The 22,331-nt window shown below is 43.3% G+C and overlaps 2 protein-coding genes across 2 annotated transcripts in view; both read right to left on the bottom strand.

Moving 5' to 3' along the window:
• The window catches only part of unm_sa1614 (un-named sa1614), a 71,558-nt gene extending 55,796 nt beyond the window's left edge, over window positions 1-15,762 (bottom strand). The window contains exons 1-2 of the mRNA XM_062546000.1: window positions 15,491-15,762; window positions 76-148 (exon numbers count right to left, since the gene is read on the bottom strand). Of these exons, the coding sequence (XP_062401984.1) occupies window positions 76-148; window positions 15,491-15,616 (199 nt within the window). The 5' untranslated portion in view covers window positions 15,617-15,762. The remainder of the gene's footprint in view (window positions 1-75; window positions 149-15,490) is intronic.
• A 2,706-nt stretch (window positions 15,763-18,468) lies between these two features.
• The window catches only part of fer1l4 (fer-1 like family member 4), a 38,994-nt gene continuing 35,131 nt past the window's right edge, over window positions 18,469-22,331 (bottom strand). Inside the window, exons 43-46 of the mRNA XM_062544958.1 lie at window positions 21,725-21,966; window positions 19,998-20,299; window positions 19,753-19,853; window positions 18,469-19,007 (exon numbers count right to left, since the gene is read on the bottom strand). Of these exons, the coding sequence (XP_062400942.1) occupies window positions 18,827-19,007; window positions 19,753-19,853; window positions 19,998-20,299; window positions 21,725-21,966 (826 nt within the window). The 3' untranslated portion in view covers window positions 18,469-18,826. The remainder of the gene's footprint in view (window positions 19,008-19,752; window positions 19,854-19,997; window positions 20,300-21,724; window positions 21,967-22,331) is intronic.

Genomic DNA, 22,331 nt, shown 5'->3' with positions numbered 1-22,331 from the left:
CCCCTTTTAGTGATGCTGAACAGACAGGCTGTTTCACACACCATGGGACTAGCTATTACGCGCCCTTGACCTCACCTTGACCTGAAGCATGCTTCGCTTTGGCAGCTTTCTTCAGTTTCTGAAGGACAGTCCGGTCACAGTCGAGGGCCTGTAAAAACAAGCAGGATTTCACCATAAGAGTGTAATGCTCCCCACAGACAAGGCCATTTCCTTTTTAAGATTCAGGACAAAAAAAAACGATATGAACGAGTCAATGAACTTGGGGAAAACTGAGCTAAATCCATATGTTTTTCCCACCGTACGGGCACAGAATGTCCTGACTTAACATCTTTCTATAAACGATTCTCCGAGATAAGAAAATACTTATGCTTCCCACGGGATTACGAGAACATAGAAGGAAAAAATTAAACATTTATAATTAGATACACACATATGGGGTTTACTTTATCTCTTTGTTAAATGGGATCATCAAAACACACACTCACACACATACGCAGACACACACACACACACACACACACACACACACACACACACACACACACACACACACACACACACACACACACACACACACACACACACACACACACACACACACACACACACACACACACACACACTCTCTCTTTTCTCTCCTTTACAAAAGCACTGGCGTGCACACTGTTCCATTTCCCCAAACTCCCCCAGGCAACACAGTCAGAAAAAAAGGGGGCCGCTGCAATTGTAAACATTTCTCTTGGGTTTCTGCTGTGTCCTGTAGTGTACAAATATCCTGTTTGAAATTACGCCACTTAAGACACACGGAAACACGAGAAGACGTGCACGACAACAAGCACCATAATGGGAAATAAGCGAAGGAGGCTTCACAGAGCCTTTGTTCACCCCTGGCTGGAGTATGTGGAGCGTGCAAAATCACCTGGCACCTACAGCACAGCAGCAGCTCAGAATGCTCCGGAACTACAGGCCGACTGCAGAGAGAACTGGCACAGCAGGTCCCGTACAGTGCACCCAACGCAATCAAGCGCACCCAAAAGTGCCATCTTTACAGACTCGGTTGGGTCATTCCACGCCAAATCAACCAGAGCCCACGCACTTGCGTCTCAAAAAAATCTGAAAAAAATACCATGTGTGCCTATGTTACCCAGGAGACACTCTGTAAAATGTTTTTGTGCTAAGATCAATACTTTTCAAGTAACAGCCAGTTTTACAGGGGGAGGGGGGTGTCAAATTTGTTCTGCCTCTTTTTTTTGTCAAAGTTCACAAGCTCATTGCTCAAGAACTAGAATCTGTAGGAGGCTCAAATTTTGCAGGCTGGTGCATAAATAGGAATAGTATGCAGTAAAATCACCACGAGTAGTCTGGATGATCCTGCATGGTCATAGCAGTCCCTCAAAGTTGATCAAATTTTTATTGGAGTTCTTGGCTGGGCTCTGTTTAGGCTTACAGAAGACATATTTTTACCCAACATAGGCTCTTGATTTTTTTTCTCTTATTGAGATCAGTAGAAACACTCTCCGAAAAAGCAATGAAGAGAAAAGAAAATCCATCAGGGACTGAACAGCAGACCTCACAAGTTTGAAAAATAATTTTGGATCTCATATTCAGAGCACCCTAACACCTTGTGGGAATATACAACGATTTTTTTTATATTTTTTTCGTTAATCTGCATTACCTCTTCTTTTTAAAAACACCAATTTGACTTGTCTTATGCGAATCTTTCTATTTCATTTTCCACCCTAAACATGGACAAAATGCACCATTGAGATCAATATGTTTTGTCCCCACCCGGCAATTTCAGTGATTCAGTGATTTTAGTGGCACCTAGTGGTTACTCTATACAAAACAAATCTCTCAATAGATCTCTATGGTGGGTCATTCCACCTCAATTCAACGGATTTTAGAGAAAATTTCTGCTTGACCATCTCAGATTTGCTTCAAACTTTTACCATCTAAAGAGTAACCATTTAAACTAACTTAGCCAAAATATTAGATCGGTATACCTAATACATCCAGAGAAAAACATTTTTGAACATGGTACCCCCCTTCTGATTTTTGGCACATTGGCGCCCTCATCTAAATCTGCAGCAAAGTTCAGATGTCATTATCTCAAAAAGTGTTCAAGCTTAAGACTTCAAATTTTCTGTGAATAATGATTGCTACCTATAGATTCCACATATTCATTCCTAAGTCGTATGTGTTGACACTGACTGTGTTTCAATCTTGTGAAATCAGAAGAAAAATTGCAGATTTCTTTCACACCCCCACATTCGGTGCCCCATTACACAATTTGTAAACAAAATGTTTGGCAAATGGTTATGTCTCTCTACAGAAGTGTTTGAGCTGTCTTTGAAAAAGTAATGAAGAGGTGTCTATATTGCTTTTTTGTTGGAAGTATTGTAACACAAAACTGAAAAACAATCAATTTGGATAATATTGTATCTCCCCATTACAGAGGTATGACAAGCTATACCAATGAAGTGAACACATCTCCAGAAAGAGTATGGAATGGGCTTTCAGACTGTGAAATTTCAAGATGGTATTATGGCTATGGTTATTGAAATGTTATTTTTGAAATATTGGTCTACTATAACAACACATTGCTGATATCCATGAACAGTGACATCTAGTGGCATTAAATAGTGACAGCAGCAATTTATTTCGGAAATACAGGAAATATTTTATTAGTTCATCACTCAGCAAGTAAATGAAAATATAAATGTTTAACAGTATGAGACATAAACATCTGATACTTAGGAATAAGACAAGGATTATGAAATCATTAAATAATAGCACAAAAAAGCAACGCTAATTGTTGTAATAGACCAATATTTAAAAAAAAAAAAATTAATAACTGCAGCCATAATACCATCTTGAAATTTCACAGTCTGAAAGCCCATTCCATACTCTTTCTGGAGATGTGTTCAATTCATTGGTATTGCGTGTCATACCTCTGTAATGGGGAGATACAATATCATCCAAATTGATTATTTTTCAGTTTTGTGTTACAATACTTCCAACAAAAAAGCAATATAGACACCTCTTAATTACTTTTTCAAAGACAGCTTAAACACTTCTGTAGAGAGATATAACCATTTGTCAAACATTTTGTTTACAAATTGTGTAATGGAGCACCCAATGTGGGGGTTGAAAAAAAATCTGCCATTTTTCTTCTGATTTCACAAGATTGAAACACAGTCAGTATCAATACATATGGCCTACAAATGACTATGTGGAATCTATAGGTAGCAATCATTATTCACAGAAAATTTGAAGTCTTTAGCTTGAACACTTTTTGAGATAATGACATCTGAACGTTGCTGCAGATTTAGATGAGGGCGCCAATGTGCCAAAAATCAGAAGGGGGGTACCATGTTCAAAAACCTTTTTCTCTGGATGTATTAGGTATACCAATCTAATATTTTGGCTAAGTCAGTTTAAATGGTTACTCTTCAGGTGGTAAAATTTTGAAGGAAATCTGAGATGGTCAAGCAGAAGGCATTTGTTGAATTGAGGTGGAATGACCCTGGTGCATTTTGCCCTTGTTCAGGGTGGGAAATGAAAAAGAAAGATTTGCATAAGACAAGTCAAATTGGTGTTTTTAAAAAGAAGAGGTAATGCAGATTATAGAAAAAAATATAAAAAAAATCTTTGTATATTCCCACAAGGTGTTAGGGTGCTCTGAATATGAGATCCAAATTTATTTTTCAAACTTGTGAGGTCTGCTGTTCAGTCCCTGATGGATTTTCTTTTCTCTTCATTGCTTTTTCGGAGAGTGTTTCTACTTATCTCAATAAGAAAAAAAACCCAAGTGTCTATGTTGAGTAAAAATGTGTCTTCTGAAGGCCTAAACAGAACACAGCCAAAAACTCCAATAAAATGTTGATCAACTTTGAGGGACTGCTATGACCATGCAGGATCATCCAGACTACTCGTAATGATTTTACTGCATACTATTGCTATTTATGCACCAGCCTGCAAAATTTGAGCCTCCTACGGATTCTAGTTCTTGAGCAATGAGCTTGTGAACTTTGACAAAAAAAAGAGGCAGAACTAATTTGACACCCCCCTCCCCCTGTAAAACTGGCTATTACTTGAAAAGTATTGATCTTAGCACAAAAACATTTTACAGAGTGTCTCCTGGGTAACATAGGCACACATGGTATTTTTTTCAGATTTTTTTGAGACGCAAGTGCGTGGGCTCTGGTTGATTTGGCGTGGAATGACCCGGTTAACACTTGGCGAACTATATGACTCATTTCCAAAAGCATACATGAAATTAAATTTGACACACACATGCACCGGAGGGAGGACTTTCACACACAGACACAGGGAGAGAACACAAAATAGCAGCGCTGTGGAGACCACACCAGGAGACGCTGGGTGAGGAATGTCCTTCACAGTCACCACACTCGGGTGGTTTTGACTGCAGGCTGACCACACAGTTGACTGCATCAGGAGTGACCAGATCAGAATAGAGCTAGACCGAACCGACCCTATTCTCAGCTTTAAGTGGCCAGTTTCAGTAGCAGAGAGTATATATTGTGAAAGAATGTGTGCGTATTAAATGAGTCCGTTTTGATACAAGAAGATATAAAATACACTGATTTTGTATGACATTAACAATTTAATATCACTCTGATAATATCCCACTGTCTATTTACTTTTCAATGACATACAGCTGATAAGAGAGGTTTTTCTCTTATTACTTTTTTTTTTGTTTTGGTAAAGTCTACCTATGAAGAGAGAGTGGAGGAGAAAAGAGGAGGAGAGAGAGGAGGAGAGTGAGCAGAGGAGAGAGCAGGAGCGAGAGCAGAGGAGAGAGAGGAGAGAGAGCAGGAGAGAGAGCAGGAGAGAGGAGGAGAGAGTGAAGGCGAGAGCGGAGGAGAGATATGCCTCTTTCTTGGCTCCTCTGTCTGTCTGGTCTGTCGTTATCTCAAAGTGATCACGGTACTTAATGACCCACAAGCCACCAGCTCCACCAGAGGAGCGCAGATGGAAATAGACTCATTACACCAAGCAGAGGGCAGCGTGGGGCACAAGGACACCAGGGAGGGGGAGGGGGGGGGGGGGGGGGGGGGGGGGGGGGCATAAAGCACGCCATCATAAAACCTGACTTAGCGACTAATAAGGAGCAGGAAGAGCCAGTATGACTATGACTCAGACCTTAAAACGGAGGTCACACACACACACACACACGCACACACACACACACACACCTCCATAAGCAGAATCTGCTTGGGAGGGAGGGAGGGAGAGAGAGAGAGAGAACGAAAGAAAGAAAGAAAGAGAGCACAAAAGAGTGGCGTAAGAGAGAGAGAGAGAGAGAGAGAGCTGTGTGAGGGAGGGGCAGAAGTTCAGAGAGTGCACTTCCAGGTGCCCGTGTGCAGATATTGGACAGAGACTCTGACCTGAGGAGCACAAGCTTGGCCCAGATGTTTGTGGCCAGGCCACGGCTTGGAATAGTCGCCCCTTTGATGGCTGAGGTTAGAAGGGTGGGTGGGTCGTCCGGCAGGAAGGGTGGTCTACTTTTCTATTTCTAATTCGGCCCGAAACCCCCATTTGTACTTGTACTTCAGTGTTACCAATAATAATGTAACTGAGCTCAAACTTGACTCAAGGGCCGTTCACACCAAGAATGATAACTATAACTGTAACGGCAAAAAGTCGTCCAAGCTAATATGAATGATGCCGTCCATACTCATAAACTATAATGATAACGACATGAAGGACGATATTGTTTGGGATCAATTTCAGAGCAAGCTATAAAAAACTGACAGCCAATCAGGATCCATCACATTTTAGCCATCACATTCATCAACAAGGAGAGACTTTCTTTACTGTTGGTCAGTGTGGATGCTTTCATCATAATAGTTAACGTTATAGATATCATTCCTGGTGTGAAGGGCCCTTTATTCAGGATGTTATCAGTAAATGTAGGCAAGTGTCCCGCAAGTCTAATGAATCAACATTCAATAAACAATTAGCATCTGATTTGCTGTCAAAAGCATGTAACTTAATAAAAGCACACAGAGTGCATCTAGCTGTGCCAAGCAGGGCTGGTCATCATACGAATACGAATACGAAAACTTTATTGTCCACAGATTGTGAAAATTTGCCTTCGGTTTCACCAATAGAATACAAGGATACATGAAAGACAGGGACATTACAAACAGTGCATAACCAAGACAGCAAGACAGACAAACACAGTCAATACACAGTCAATACATTCCATGAAAAAGTAGCATTCATTCATCATTAGTCCCAATGCATGTCAAATACAATATCAAATCGACACAACTTCTTAACTTGAAGCTCTGAGGCTCAATTGAAAACCAAAATGTTTGGTCCAAGCTCTTGAGGATAAAGATGACGAATTGGATTATGCAAAACACTGCTGCTGGGCAAGGCAGGCAAGTCCTTAATCAATTTATCTGCAAATACAGCCCAATAGCCCACCGGCGCTTTATAAAATTAGAGCACAAAAATGTTAAATGCGAGTCCAGGGTGGTCATGCCAACACCCAATTAATATGTTGATGAAATAACGTCACACCACTTCCTGCCGGAGCACAAACAGAAGCTCGGAGATGTTCTCGGAGGACTAAATGGGAAGTAGCATTTCCTCTGGAAGCCGTGCCCTCGACTGTGCCCTGGCTTTTGGTGTAAACCATCTGAAAGCCCTTGGGGGGGTGATCAACCTTCTCAGAGAGAGACAAAGAGAGAGACAGAGAGAGAGAGAGAGAGAGAGAGAGAGAAAGACAAAGAGAGAGAGAGAGAGAGAGAGACACAGAGAGAGACACAGAGAGAGAGAGAGAGAGAGAGAGAGAGAGAGAGAGAAAGAAAGAAAGAGAGATCTCTGCCATTAGGATCCTGACTATACCCCAGGCACTGCTCTGCTCTTGTGTCCTCCATCATCTCAGTGGCCGGACTAAAGGCCGTTTGCCTCCTGGCGTCAGCATTCATCACATGTCTGCTTTAACCCACCCAAACGCACTCCCCACAATGCTCATTCAGCATCTGTGTAAACGAGGGGTCTCCAACCTTTCCTTTCTCCGAGTATTACGACAAAATGGACATGGCCGAGAGCCTTTTTTTCCTACGAGAGCTGCTTTGACAAAACAGATAAGGCCAAGAGCTTTCATGTTAGTAGTAGCATGCCATGTATTCACATAGCTGATCTCCACCCAAACCGCTGAATAAGGTTTGTATGCTTTTTAGAGGTTCCTTTCAGCTCATATACATTCTCTCTTTGTAGACTGTGAATTTGATTTCAAATTTGTGAACATCTTCCTAAAACCTTTTGAAGAGCTACTCAGAAAGAGAATGGGGAGCTACGGTACCACCCCCCTGGTGCAAAGTGACCAGTTTTTTTTCTCAATGAAGAAAGCTTTAATGCTTGTATCACTCTTTTTCACTATTTCTCAAAGTTTATCACATCCTGTCAATCAATGTATCACCATGGCAGAGAGCTGCAGTGCTACGCTCTAATGTGCGAAGTCATTGCTCTGAAGTGGCAGTAACCTCAGTGGTAGAGAAGTAGTCTTGTGGCAGGAAGGTGACACCAAGACCCACTGGGGGGGCAGTGTGTGTGTGTGTGTGTGTGTGTGTGTGTGTGTGTGTGTGTGTGTGTGTGTGTGAGTGTGTGTGTGTGTATAGGGAGGGTGAATGAGCAATGTTCCGTCTTCCCTCAAAAGCTGGCCTTGTGATGCCCTTGAGCAAGGCACTTTATTCCAGTGGAACCGCTGACAGTAAAAAGCTCCTAACAGTGTGTGAGTGTAAAAGTGCAACAACGAAAAAATAGCAAGCATGCACAATCAACACTGACCTGATAAGGAAGTCACATACCCATTATGTAGCCTTGTGGTGAATGACCCATTCTCAAAGATTTCTGCCTCTAACTCTACTCTGTGTCCAGTCGAGCTGCCTCCTCCGCAACCTCCTCTGTTGATATTTTTAAACTGCCATGATTAGGCATAATTGCATTTTTATGAGGGGAAAAAACCCTTCAGGCTTCTCATTATCAAATTTGCGTGCCGCCGCCGCCACTGCAGTCTCAGGGGCCGCACTGGCGGGCAAAAAACAGCATGACGCAGCCTCCTGCTAGCGTTTAGCATTAGCGTTGACACAGCCAAATCTGCTCAGCCACCCCCCCGCCCCCCCCAAAGATTCCCCTGCGTAAATGTCATCTAATAGGAAACCAGAAGTACAACTTCATCATCACGGTCTGTTAGGTGTTGAGGGGTGTTCCAGGTTGCGCTGCCATGCCTGGATAAATCAGGGAAAACCTGCTGATTGACTGACTGGCTGATGAACTGAGAGCCCTCAAGTAATCAGGAATCGCACAGGTGGAAATCTGTGTCTTCTTTTGTGTGTGTGTGTATGTGTGTGTGTGTGTGTGTGTGTGTGTATGTGTATGTGTCACTGTATGTGTATGTGTGTGTGTGTGTGTGTGTGTGTTAAGTCTGAATTCATTTTATTCTCACTTTGGCAATTTGATGCTACCCTAGTCATCAACAACAACAAACCACTGTACAAAATGCCGTGTCAGACCAATATTAATAGTTACCGTCTTCACCTACGTGGTTTATGAAGAAATCAAATGGTCTTGGCTAAAAAATAGCTGTGCTCACAGAGGAGTGATTCGGAACATACTGTATCTGCTTTGATATCAGGACTGAGCACCAGAGAGCTGAGACTTTGAGACTTTGCATCTTTCTGCCGGCAGAAATAGACCGAGCATGAATGGAGGGAGGCCCACCAGGCATGAATAATGAATGAACTGACCTATTCCTCATCTCATCCTTTGGCAGAGGATAAGAACCGTCTCTGTGTTGAGGGTAGCCCAGTGTCTCCCGATAGCCGAGGGTTTACGTTTGTGCGGGGAAAGACTGACAGAGATGCCGGCAGAACATCAATCAGCCTGACACATCCACTAGCAGCACATCACAACTATCAATATCTCTCTGGAGCAGTGGGAGTTTATGTGTGTGTGTGCACTGTGCGGGTATGTGTGTGTGTGTGTGTGTGTGTGTGTGTAGGCCTCACTTTTACAAAAGACCACAGCCATTTCATTTATGTGTGGGCAATTTCCTGAGCCGTGTCACATTACATAAACTCTCAGTATTTTCTCCACTCATCTGTCCGCCTACATCAGAGAGAGAGTGTGTGTGTGTGTGTGTCAGTGTGTGTGTGTGTATGTGTGTGTGTGTGTGTGTGTGTGTGTGTGTGTATTTGTGTTTGTGTGTGTGTGTATTTGTGTTTGTGTGTGTGTTTGTGTGTGAGCACGTGCGTCTAAACACCACGTACAAATGAACTGAAGTGTTCTTGGGTGGATGCCTTGGCTGCTCTGTAATTAAAGGGCTGTTCTGGGTAAGGGAAACTGGGAGTGAGGGTGTGTGTGTGTGTGTGTGTGTGTGTGTGTGTGTGTGTGTGTGTGTGTGTTTATGTGTGTGTGTGTGTGTGTGTGTGTATGTGTGTGGAGGGGGGGGGGGTCTGACAGAAAGTGACTCAGTGAGCTCCAGTAAAACAGCACGCTGGGGACCTCATCATCATGATCATCATCATTATTCCAGTCTATCCACTCACCCCTTGTATCTGTTACATACAGTACATACCACCCTTATCCTATGCACAGTACATCTCTTGAAGAATGTGCGACAGAAAACTCCCAGATGTAGCTCTTTTTAAAAATTCTTTCATCGCCTGCTGTAAACAACATCACTAAAACCAGCTATAACAGGCTTTTGTATCGAGGCTGTGTTTTCAAAATCCTCTCTTCCCCTCATTGTAAACTCCCATCATCAGCGGGGATGAAGGGAGGTTTTAAGGCTTCGTTTAAGGGTTCCTTTTTGCCTGTGCTGTCGGCTTTACTTCACACAGCATCAACACTATAAGCCTTAACCACAGTGGGTTACTTAAAAGCATCAACTCATCGCAAAGTGCCAGTCCACTTGGAAGTCAATTCCAGTGCTGCGTCAAACTGGATTGTTCTGAACGAACGGGCTGAAGCCCCGAGTCCATGCGAGCTGCACTCCTGTGGGAGTTAAACTGTGTGGAGTCTTCTGTGAGGAGCCTGGTGAAATCACTGACATGGCTTTTGTTGACGCATTGATCTGCCAGGGAGGGAGATGGTCAGGCACAATAGGGGGGGGGGAGTGGTTGTGTTGGAGTAAAGCACCTCTTCAGCTCACGCATTTCGGGAAAAAAAAATGCCCTCAAAAATTGCTCCACTTTGTTCTCTTCAGGTCTAACTGTCAAAATGAACTTCCCTTCAAATGCTGGTTTCTATGGAAACTCCCTCCCATTACTCAACCCGAGCACTTGTCCACCGCCCGGGTGAGCTATTTGTGTCTTGTGAAGTGGTGATGAGCCCTTTGATAACATTTTTACACACAATTATGAGAAGACTGCTCCTGTCTAAAACTGATTTGATCTACAACACACATTTGTTTCAGAGAGGCACCCAGTTCAATGGGAGTTTGAACATTTTGGACTCTGTGGAAAAAGAAAAAAAAACATGACCTCCTGTGCATATACCATTTCTGCTTTTTACATGGCTGCATAACTTTAACATCTTTGTTAAGAAAACAATGGATTTTCCAGCCTTTGATGACGAGAGGAAACTGGCAGGCATTTGCAGTAGTAATGTAACCTTGCTACTTTGTTAGGGAGAGTAGCCATACAAAACCATAGCCCACATCACTTTACAAAGAGCCTGTCATGATGGTTGTCCAGTGTGCTGTGCTGTGCAGGATGGCTGTGATGGTTTTCAGCGCTATGCTGCAGGTTGGCCAAAATTAGAGATTACAACTGGTCAGTCGCCAAGTCATCAGAGGTCAAGATCCTGAGCCAGCGATTTCCATGAGTCAGTGAGTCAGTGATTTCCATGAGTCAGTGAGTCAGTGATTTCACATCATGTATCATATATCAACTTGGGCACGAATATCAATACAACGGTTAAGTACATTTTAAATAAAAGCACATTGTGCTAAAGGACAGCACCTCCATTCACAGACATCTACTGAAAATCAGGCTCACAACAAGATGATGACAATGCAGCTATCGGCCTTCAAGTGCTCTCTCTCGGCCCCCTCTCTACACAAAGCAGGTGAGTCTCAGTCCATCTACCTGGCCAGAGAAATGAACTGTCTGGGTAAACAAGGGAGAGCGTCCACAGGAATCGCATTTCCGCGGCAGCGAATGGGCACGCTTCTCCTGAAGAATGGCATACTCAGCAGGGGTCAAGCACGTGGCAGCCTTTGTTTTCCAGGCAGAGCGGCTCTGGGGCCGGGCTTTGAGCGTGCACTGCCAGCCCCGACATTGTGTGAGTTCCAACACAAACAAAAACCAATTCACCCTCCAAAACACTCAGATGTGGGGCACTCCATTGTACGGAAAGAAAAAAAAAGAAAATGAAAAAAAGAATTCTGGGCGAGAAAGAGACCAGATTGAAAAAAAAAAGGAATGAAGCACTGCCAGCCTGTTAGTGGGATAATGTGCATTTAGACTGGAAAAAAAATTGACCAAGAGTGGACCTGACTAAAAGTGCTTTTATACAAAAATGTTATTATCTGGATCCCTGTAATAGTGTCCACTATAGTGTTATTTCAATGTGCCGTGAGTGTGTTTCTCTTTTTTCATATATTTGTCAAAAAATGCAACTGGTACAGTTATTCCTGTCCATGCGCTACGCTTTATAAAAACCCCACGCCCACTAGGACATTACAGAATGTTTGGTTGAGGCATTCAATCATGACAGAAGAAAAGAAACGCACAGCAAACAGCTCAGAGTAAAGACCAAGAGCACGCAGCCCAAGCTGAACACACACACTACAATTACTGTAAGGCATCTCAGAAATACTCACTTTCTCTTTCCACCTCATTTAAGCCACTGACCCTCTCACCACGCAAGGCAATAAACGGTACAATTTTTACATAACACCAAACCACTGCCCTCTTCGCACAACTGTCCAAACACAGCAATCAGCCTCTTTCTCTCTCCTTTCTCTTTCTTCTCTCTCTTTCTCTTTTTGTCTCTATCTATCCTTTCTCTCCCTCTCAGAATCAGAGTGGATGGCTATTGCAGTTTCACCTTCACCCATAAGCATCGGCTGGTCATAGGGCAGAGACGAGAGCTCTAGGAAAGATGGGGGGCTCAGGGGACAGCTGCCCCCACACTGCCCAACATGGCATGAAGAGAAAGGGACAGAGATGCAGCGTGAGTGATGGGTCTGTTTTTTCATCAAGACATCAAGACACAGGGCCAAACAATGTCTGAAAAGGGATGGAAGTCTAAAATGATTTGTAGATTTAAAGCACTAGATCTACTGACAATGACACACTTTGCCATGTGCCTCTCTTATCTACAAGACAATAAACTTAATTGTGAATACACAACTCTAAGTTTGTGGGTGCACAAATGTGGCATGCTTTTCTGTTGACTATAAGATTCCCCTCACAATATTCTCCACTGAGCTGCTTCAGTTATTATTGGCATCAACAACATCCATCCGACAAAGTCCTGGAAGTGTTCTCCAGTGGAGCGGATTGCACCACTTGGCATAAGAGACAACTACTGAATCTGTCCTGCTATTGCAATTTCATCTGGACATCAAACAATTCAAATAGACAAAAAGGAGACATCACTGTTTGAATTGTTCTTCTCAACAAGCATGAGAAATTAGAATCTATAATCTATCCCACTTGCCTGCCACCAGTCCTTAGCATGTAACCCAACAGTCCTTTCCACCAGACATCAAAACAACCGATCCAGTAAATCTCCTTAAATGAATGAATTGTATATGCATGTGTTTCTCTCCCCGTCTTACCTCTTGATGCTCGATGTACTGTAAACAAATAGCCAAATCAGCTGTTGTGCGCCCATGACCAGACCCTCCTCGCGCACACTGGTCCACTCGGATTATCCACACACTCCAATTAACCGCCCTATTATTACACTCCACCGACCGCCCTAATCCCAAGTTGCTTCCATTTCAATTTACTTTCAGTATCGTCGGCACCAGCTGAGCTAGGCCCAACCCTCTCACTGAGACACACACACACACACACACACACACACACACACCTAAATGAAGGACCCATGATCCATCAGCCCAAGTAGCCATCTGATGTGGAACCGACATATTGTCTGCTGGCGGCTGCAATTTCATTCCGCCTCATTCTGTCAGCAGTTTCCCGGCCTTTAACCGAGTGAAGACTGGGGCGATTCTGTCCGCTCAGTTAACTGGCTGGGTCACAAAGTCAAGGGATTACACACGGGAGCCATTTCCCTGACTTGCCAAAGACAGCACAATGTAAATGAGAGAGAAGGAAAACACATACAAACACACAACACACACACACACACACACACACACACACACACACACACACACACACACACACACACACACACACACACACACACACACACACACACACACACACACACAGAAACACAAACACATTCTCTCTCTCTCTCTCTCTTCTCTCTCTCTTATCTTCTCTCTCTCTCTCTCTCTCTCCCTCCCTCACACACAAACACAGTTCCAACATATGTGGAGCTTTGTCTATATATGGGCACAGGCTGTACATGCTTTGGTCCCTCTAATTTGAACCTGGAAAAAACCCCACCTCCACCTCCTCCTCCCACCACCCCCACTAACCTCTTCTTTAGCATCAGCCAAAGCAGCATATCTGGGTGAGGAAGGATTAGATGTTCTTTGTACTTGGGGCCAGACACAACAGTAAGCCTAAAATGATTACAGCTTTGAATGAGTAAACACCACACAGTGGACACCCCCACTGGCCGACACTTAGACACACACGGGGAAGGAAACTGCGGTGTGCATCACTCACGCCCCTCTTGGTCTATAGGTCTGGACAGCAGTGGACAGACTCAAGTGTGACTGTGGGAGTTACACATTTAGGTTTAGCTCTGCCTTTCATTTGTGACAATGAGCCCTATTGTTTTTTTTCTTTTCCAGAGATCAAGCAACTGTGTGTCTCTGGGCCTGCGTTAATTTGATGAATCGGTGTGTTGGGTTTTCTCACTTTGGAGACAGGAAGCTAATGAATGGCACTTCCTGCCACCCTCCAACAGTGCAGCCCCCCTCGGAGATCCTTTGAGGTCTGAAGTGAAGACTTCACTAGTCTCGCAAGGATCTGTCACCTCAAATGAGACCCAAACAGTCAACCATGTAATGGGCTACAGTGTCCAATTTGCACTGTGTTTCACAGGCTAGGTCATCGTCATGGCAACTGTGCACTCCTCCAACACGACAGTCTGTGCGGTGCTGCGGCGGCGTCAGTCATTCCCATTGTCACCAAAACAGTGACCTCTGGCACGGGCTCCAATCTGCCACAACAAATGACTCAAAACGGCATAAGCCATGACCAGGTTTAGTGAGGGAGATTAGGTGGCACTGGTGGTGGTGATGATGAGATGTATTTGGTGGGGGGCTTCCTTTCAGTTTCTAGACAGCTGTAAACATGGACTTCCAATTGTCTGCATAAAAAAAGGTTTCCCCTCAATATTCATGGTTTGCCATATTTGCCATACATTTGTCATTTAAAAATAGGCCTAACAGTTTTGTTTATTTTCTATTTACAATGTGTAGACTACTTCAAAGAACAGCCACGTTTACTAGTAGGCTATTCATACACCCCTAATATGCCTACAAAGACAGCCTGCATCTAGCGCAAAAGCCCCTTTATGGAAATCACACAAAGATCCTGCGTTCACCAGCGCGACCAACAAAGCGACTTCTTGCACTTCTGTTATGACGTTAAGTGAAACATTACTGAACACAAAGACAGGTCCGGAGTGTTGTTATTATGGGGTAGTCTGTAGGCTACGTATGGGTCTAAACAGTTTTAAGCATCCGTTGGTCAGGTGCGACAGTCGCGCAGTGGCACCTGACCAGAGGATAAGCTATTCGCATAAAATTACAACATAGCTATATAAGCTAAGGATGTAGATACATCGATAGCAACACTTTAATTCATGATTTCTGACAAAGACCGCATGTTCAAGTTTCTTCTCCATCACCGGGGGAGCCCATAGGTCTGCCGCCCCATGGGTGCAATAAACAAAGGCAATTAAAATGTGCTCCGTGCTTGTCAACGGGACAGCCCCGGTTTGTGTCCAGTAAGCTAATTAACTGATTGATAGAAAACAAAGGTGACTAGACGCATGACTTATCCACACGGCCCATAAAACACCGGAAAATAAAGAACTGAGCACAATAGAGCACAAAGACCGTGACCACGGTGCGGTTCTCCGCGCCTCCTTAAATAGAGCTAACTGGGATTGGATAATGAGTCCATCAGTAGCCTACAACAAGAAAAAACCCGACACACCTTCTCATGCGGGTCTACCCCAAGGTCTAGTAGACAAGCCGTACGCTGTCACAAAATTACTGTTATCAACAGTCTTACAGGATATCTTTGCAAAATTCAGCCAGCCCGAAAAAATCTAGTTTACTCACCTCCTCGATGTTGTTGGCGGAATTCCGGCAACTTATCATTTTTGTTGTAAAAGACGAGGTTGTTGGAGAGCTGTAGTCCTCCAATGTTTCTGCGATGAACTCCTCTACTGATATAAACTCGGGCATGTTTGCGATATAATGAAAACCTTTGCGGGGAAATAATTAACTGAACTAAAATAAAAACAAAATGTAAAGACTCGCGTGTGCACCAAAACTACGTCTAATTTAGCGTACGGACAGATAGCACTCTAGAGAAGTGCCGTACCATGTGTTTACCCTGTCCGATGGTCCATCTCTAGTAAAACGCTGCCTGTGTAAGCTGAATGAGGAACTGACGCTCTCCCTAGCAGTAGTACCGGTAGCGCGCTTAGCGGCGCGCATGCTCGTGTCCGCCCCTCTCTCCTCACACACAGTTGAGTTGTGGTTGACGTGGTGGCCAGCAGAGCATCTGGACATGGACATCAAACTATACGGAATACTTTCTGAATATTGCGCAGTCTGATTTTTTTTTTTCTTGCGTGGTAGCCTACTTTATCACACAACACATCGTGACATGCAGTCGTGAAGCTTCTGCTTAGAACTTCTACGTGAACGCATCACCTTTTCTATTCTCTCCGAGAATGCTCTTTGGCTCTGCAATCTGTCTTTACGGAAGGGTATCTTAAAGCTCTACTGTGTATGGTTTCTATCACGCTGTGTGGGACACTGAGTGTGTCTGAGCGATTGAAACATGGGAACGTGAATTTAAGCATAAAATGAATAGAGGCTAGATTAGAAGACTCCTGTCTAGACAGCAAGCTTAGGCTATTAAAGACGGAAGAACAAGTTATTTTATAGTCAAACACACTCCATGTCAACTACTCTTTTGACGCGGTTTGGGGTGAGACTCTGGGAACTTCACATACCGCATCGTTAAGGGCCTGGAAGACACCTATCCCAACTGTCACATCTCATTAGGGTTTCACTCAATCAGCTTTGGGCTTCACGGCGGCATGGCCCGCAGCTCTCTCAGCCCCCACCGAGCGCCATGTGACTTCAGCTGAAAATTCCCAAGCTGCTTGTTCCCACAACGGGCGTGCTCAGCCACAACCGCTGCGCACGGCAGGCAGCAGCTGGGTTAAGCGAGTACTTCATTTAGTGACTCTCCACAAATTATGTGGTGAAAGTGATCTCTGAACTAGTGCTGCTCCCTGTCATTCTGGTTACTGGTGGAGGGAGGAGGTACAGTATAAAGTGCTGCCCTTTAAGGTCCCCTCATGTAGGCTATGAGAGAGACATGCAACATCAATAGTGCCTCTTAGAACACCCGACTACCCCAAAAGATTAAATTATTATAAAGTGCACTGGCGTTGGTAGTTCTGCAAGATGAGATAATATACAATGCAACAGTATTGGTTGTTGTGATAATGGAGTTAGTTAGCTGAATATTGGCTGATTGTCAACATATGACCACACGAGCTACATGGCCAATCAGCCAATATTCAGCTAACTCCATTATCACAACAGCTAGCACTGTTACACCTGCATATTCTTTTCCTCTTTCAGGACTACCAGTGGCAAAAAACGTCTTTAAGGGTGCCCAAGCTGCGACCATTACTTACACCGGGGTGGCACAGACAATGATGTGTTATTTTTGTTAGAACAAGAAGGTAGGCTAAATGGTTGCCCAAACTGATCATGGCCTCCCATTGGCTCCAGCCCAGCATATTGGGTGACCTTTCATGAAAAAAAACAAACACTCCTACTGTATGTTTGCTAAAATGTCATTATGCAATGCCAAGAAACCTTTCAATGGGCAAAATCATAATGTTATCATACTAGTAATGTTAATTAAGGAGAACGGGGAGGTGTTATACAGTATGCATCACTGAACTCTCTTTTTTGCCTCTTTGACATCAACGTCTATAAATACCTTTCATTATCAAAGACTCACTTGGTGCACAATGATGGACTGGCCAGATGATCCATAAATGACTGATTGGGGGAGTGGCAAGACAGGAGTACAACTACAAACGCAAGCTATTTCAACACCATTCAGTTTGTCTTGCAGGCTTCCGAACGTCATCCATGACACAGTATATTTCTGACTGAGCGAGATTAACTGGGTCACGACATCAAGGCCAGAGGCAATGACTGGACAGGCTAAAGAAGAAACATAACAGTGTCATCTCCTCAGTACAGTCTCTTATCTTCTTCTGAAAATGACTGTGTGCAGATGACTTGTGTACTTGAAGACAGACAGATTCAGAGTTTTCTTCACAATTTCACATTTGAGTAAATCTGATTTACATTGGCTGTTTATGTCGCCATTTATCCACATAAATTAAGCCCTGAAAAACAGTGACAAAAACTAATCAGATGCTTAGTCCTACTGCATAATCTATTATGACTTTCACCTCCTGCTCCAAGATACAATTTCCATGGAAACAAGGCCAGTATCCAGGTTTTTGGAGCAATTGCTCCCTGAGAATCATTACCATCCACATGCCCCATCCTCTAGATTACCATTATACCCAGCATCCGGCCCTCATCGCTGCTCCACTTGTAGGACACAGCTGATGCCATAAACGGGTGGAATAATGGATATGACATATACAGTTTGCCACTTTAGGAACACTAACCATAATGTGCCTACAAAATACGTCAATGTGTAAATAAACACATTTTAGAAAAATCACTGACAATTTTGACATGACATTTCATAAGTACGAAACTGCATCCGTTTTACCTTCAGCTAATTATCTACAGTTCTAGATATACATGTAGTGCAATCATCCAAAATGAATGCACTATGTCAATACTGCAACAGCGAGAAAGAGAGAGAGAGAGAGAGAGGGAGGGAGAGAGAATGAGAGAAAGAAAGAGAGAGACTATGCAAACATGTTTAGCTATTACTTTATCAACTCACCAAATCACATCTGCATTTTTCCACAGAAATATTTTAATTGAATGACAAAACAATGGCACAGTGCCAGAAGCATATTTGATGATAATTTAATCAAACTGTAAAAAGCACAGTGTACATGACATCAGATAAAGATAACAGTGCAAAGGATTATTACTCTACAAGAGCGGATTGTAAAATATTTTGTCTTTGGCTACCAGAAGTAGGATTTAAAACTGCAGTGCCTTGTTTTTTTAATCATAAAACTTGCCGATATCTTCTCTCTCTCTCTCCCCCTCTCTTTCCCTTTCCCTCTCTCTCATACACACAAACACACACACACACACTCTCTCTCTCTCTCTCTCATTACCTCTCTCTCTCTCTCTCTCTCTCTCTCTCTCTCTCTCTCTCTCTCTGAAAACAAAGGCAAGGTGTATTGGCAGTGTTGATGGTCAGCCATTCACTATGAGCTGGCTGATGTGTGTAGGGAGAGTGTAGAGGATGAGGACGAGGAAGAGGGTCAGAATAGCCAGGATGACCAGAGCAATGATGTACTTCTTGTACTTCTTCCAGATGAAAAACACAAAGGTCTTCATGGGGTTCACAAACCAATTGAAAGATGTCTTGGGTCGACTGAAAGCAAGAGAAATAAGGAGAGACACAGAGACAAAGAAAGTTGCTTACTGATAGATCTTTAGCAGAGTCTTGCCCTGGACTCAAAATAAATTACAAAGAATTACTGATTAAACGTAATTGTGTCAGTAAACTGTAAACTGTAGACTGCAAGGGCTGTTGTTTAATTCAATTGTTAAAACATTTAATTGAAATGAACCAATTAATGAATTGATTATAGTTTGATCTACATTTTTAAATTAAAATTCTATGTTTGTTTCCATATGTAATCATATGCCAGTCACAAACCGTAACAAGCAATAATGGTGCTGTTTAGCCTAATAAGCATTACAAAGCAAAGTGATCATCCGTACTCTGCATCCCGGTGTGAGAGATGTGACACCTGACACAGGTAGGTTGAAAAGTCAGTGTGTGTAAGCCTTTGGGTTTGTCAGTGTGTGTGGGTTTTAAGTGTGGAGACCCTGAGCAAGCTACAGACTAGGTTTGATGCTGTTTTGAACAATATTAGGCTACTGGTTAAAACACCCATATTACTGGCGCTATTTGGGAAGCGTTTACTTCACCGCCCCTTAATTGATCCACTGTTTGCGATTTGGAGCTATAAAATACACCGTTGCAAGCTCTGTAGTGCTTGATCAACGAAAAATACTGTCTCCACAGCTTATTTGATGTGTTTTCATGCAGAAGAAGAGCCTGAGGTCAATTTTCGCCGGAGTAACACTTTGTTAGTGTGTGTGGGTCTTACTTTGGCTTCTCCAGAGGTTCTGGCTCCTTACGAGCTTTGCCCACCGGGTTCTTCTCAGCATCCTCCACAGTGACCAGCTGAAATTCCGCCTCCACTTTCCCCTGTACAAAACAAATGCCAACTGCAATTCTACATCTACAATACTACAACTCCCAGGATGCACCACACTATTTACTGTGCACACAGGTGGGGTGTGGGTACATTGATTTTGATGCCTTTTTTGCACAAAGTCAAACTTCACTTACCATAAGCAGGAAAGTGTTTCCACTGCTGTCCATAAACTGGAGATCCTCCGGCTTCATCTTGCTGCGCTTGCTCCCCTTCTTCTTTTTCTTCTTCTTCTTCTTCCTCTCCTCCTCCGCCTCCCTCTCCTCCCGCTCAATGTCCTCCTGGCTCTTGAGCTTGATGAGGGGCCACCAGCCCTTCATCCTCTTGCTGCGGAAGATGGAGAAGCGAGGCGTGGCTTTTTCCTTCGCCATCTTGACGCTGCACTGCTCGGAGGACTTCGTCGCCCGCACCATGTCGTGCAGGCGCAGCTCGATGGAGCCTGGCGTCAAGAGAGCAGGTGGAAGAGAGCCTCGTGAAACAGTATGTCACTTCCGTTGATTGGGGACAAGTGATCCCCAGCAACCCCCATATTCATACTCATGAATATTCTAATTGCACATTAAGCATATTTAGACATTATCAGTGTCGAGCTTGCTAAGATGACACATTACAGTTTGTAATAGTAGTGCTATGACATTTTGAAAAGGTTGTACATTCTGCAATTATCTTTATAATTCCACTAGAAAGATCTTGACAATGTCCAGATTTTGATGTTTTCAGTAGGGTATTCTCATTTCAAACTGTTGTACTGGTTGGGTTGATAGGAAAGAGTAGAGGTTTATCTTGATAGATAGATAGACAGATACTTTATTGATCCCCAAGGGGAAATTCAATCTTCCACGTCTCAAAGAAATCCATACCATTAGTGTGTCAAATACTGTAATTACCTCAAATAGCACCTTAATAAAAAGGTGCATTTAATACTTGTCAGGAAACAAACTTCAAACAAAAGTCTTAGAAACATTTCTTTTTTTCACAGCCTTAATCCAACAAAGGAATATATTTGGGGTTTTTTTTAACCATGCTCAAACCTTTGAAGTCTACAAGGACTTAGTTTTTTTAATGGATTAGCTGCTTCTTCCTTTTTAAGTCTTTTTTTAGTGAATATTTGTTTTGTTTCATTTCTGCGCATTCATTTTCTCTAAAATTGAAAGAGGAACCTTGTCACTTGTAGCCAGAAACAGTTTGTGGCAAGACACTAAAGGTACATACTGAGAAACGCAAACTTTAATGAAGAGATGACAGAGGAGGGGATCCTGAGGAGGACGCAGTGAAGATGGATATTGTCTATCTGAGACTCATGAAACAGGTCTAAGTCCTTGCCTAGTGCCTAGAGCAAAACAGCCAGTCGTGGCCTGCAGTGCTCCGAGCTGCTGAACGTGATGAAAGAGTACCCTCACCACAAACGTCTGCGTCCAGGGCTTTGAGTGAGCCCTTCTGATGGCTCACAAGCATCAGGGAAAAAACATGTTCCATTAATGGGGTTCCTCTGGGGTCAAAACTAGCGCAGTGGACTTGAGAAGCACACACACACTACAGTCATCTTTATTCCATTCGTTGGACTATTTCAGTTAATAGATAATAGAATAAACTGGAATTGCGCCTGTAGCGCCTGAGACACTAGCCACTGTGAATCATTGTATATCGTATTTTCAAAATTCTATCTGTTATAAAATTAGAATATTCACTCTCAAGTTATATGATATATAAATTATATAACTTAACGATGAGCTCAATCTGATCTACTGGTAAATTAAAATATAGAGTACAGTATCACCATTGACGGATGTCCATACCCTTCACAGTTAACAGAATAAATCATTCAAATAACTCCTTGAAATAAACTCGTGGTGTACGTTCTCACCTAAGAAGTCATTGGCAGCGATGCGGTCATAGTCCCACACCTGCAGCACGAGCACAGGGGGCTGCCGGAACTCGGACTCCTCCAGGGAGAAGAAGGACTCCTTCTTCTTGTAGGTGATCTCCTTCTCGGTGGGCAGGTAGTCGAAGTGGAAGACGAAGCGCCAGTTAAAGTTGCCCTCGCCCGTCAGGGAGTTGAAGTGCACGTCGGTCTCCTGTTTCTCGTGCTCCAGCCCTTTAATCCAGCTACACACAAATCACACGCACAGAATTACTGTTTTCCATTTACACACACAGTAATGAACACACACTTTCCACATGAAAAACATCCATTCATACATTGTGCAGATGTACAGTCAGTACAGTGATTATAGTGGGTGTGATGAAGCAGACCGCTTCCTGTCAATTCCCAATTTGAGTCTGTGTCACTTTGGAAAAAAGAGTATTCTAAATATCTGTCACCTCTAACTACTGGGGAGAGAAATGATTTACAGAATGCAAATACCTTGTGTGTGTGCGTGTACATGTATGTGTGTAGGTATGTATGTGTGTATGTGCATGCGTGCGTCCGTGCGTGCGTGCGTGCGTGCGTGCGTGCGTGTGTACGTGTG

This window comes from Sardina pilchardus, chromosome 9 (assembly GCF_963854185.1).
Source record: "Sardina pilchardus chromosome 9, fSarPil1.1, whole genome shotgun sequence".
In the NCBI taxonomy this organism is placed as follows: domain Eukaryota; kingdom Metazoa; phylum Chordata; class Actinopteri; order Clupeiformes; family Clupeidae; genus Sardina; species Sardina pilchardus.
The sequence above is the reverse complement of the archived record's forward strand: the minus strand, read 5'-3'. Positions and strand labels throughout refer to the sequence as shown.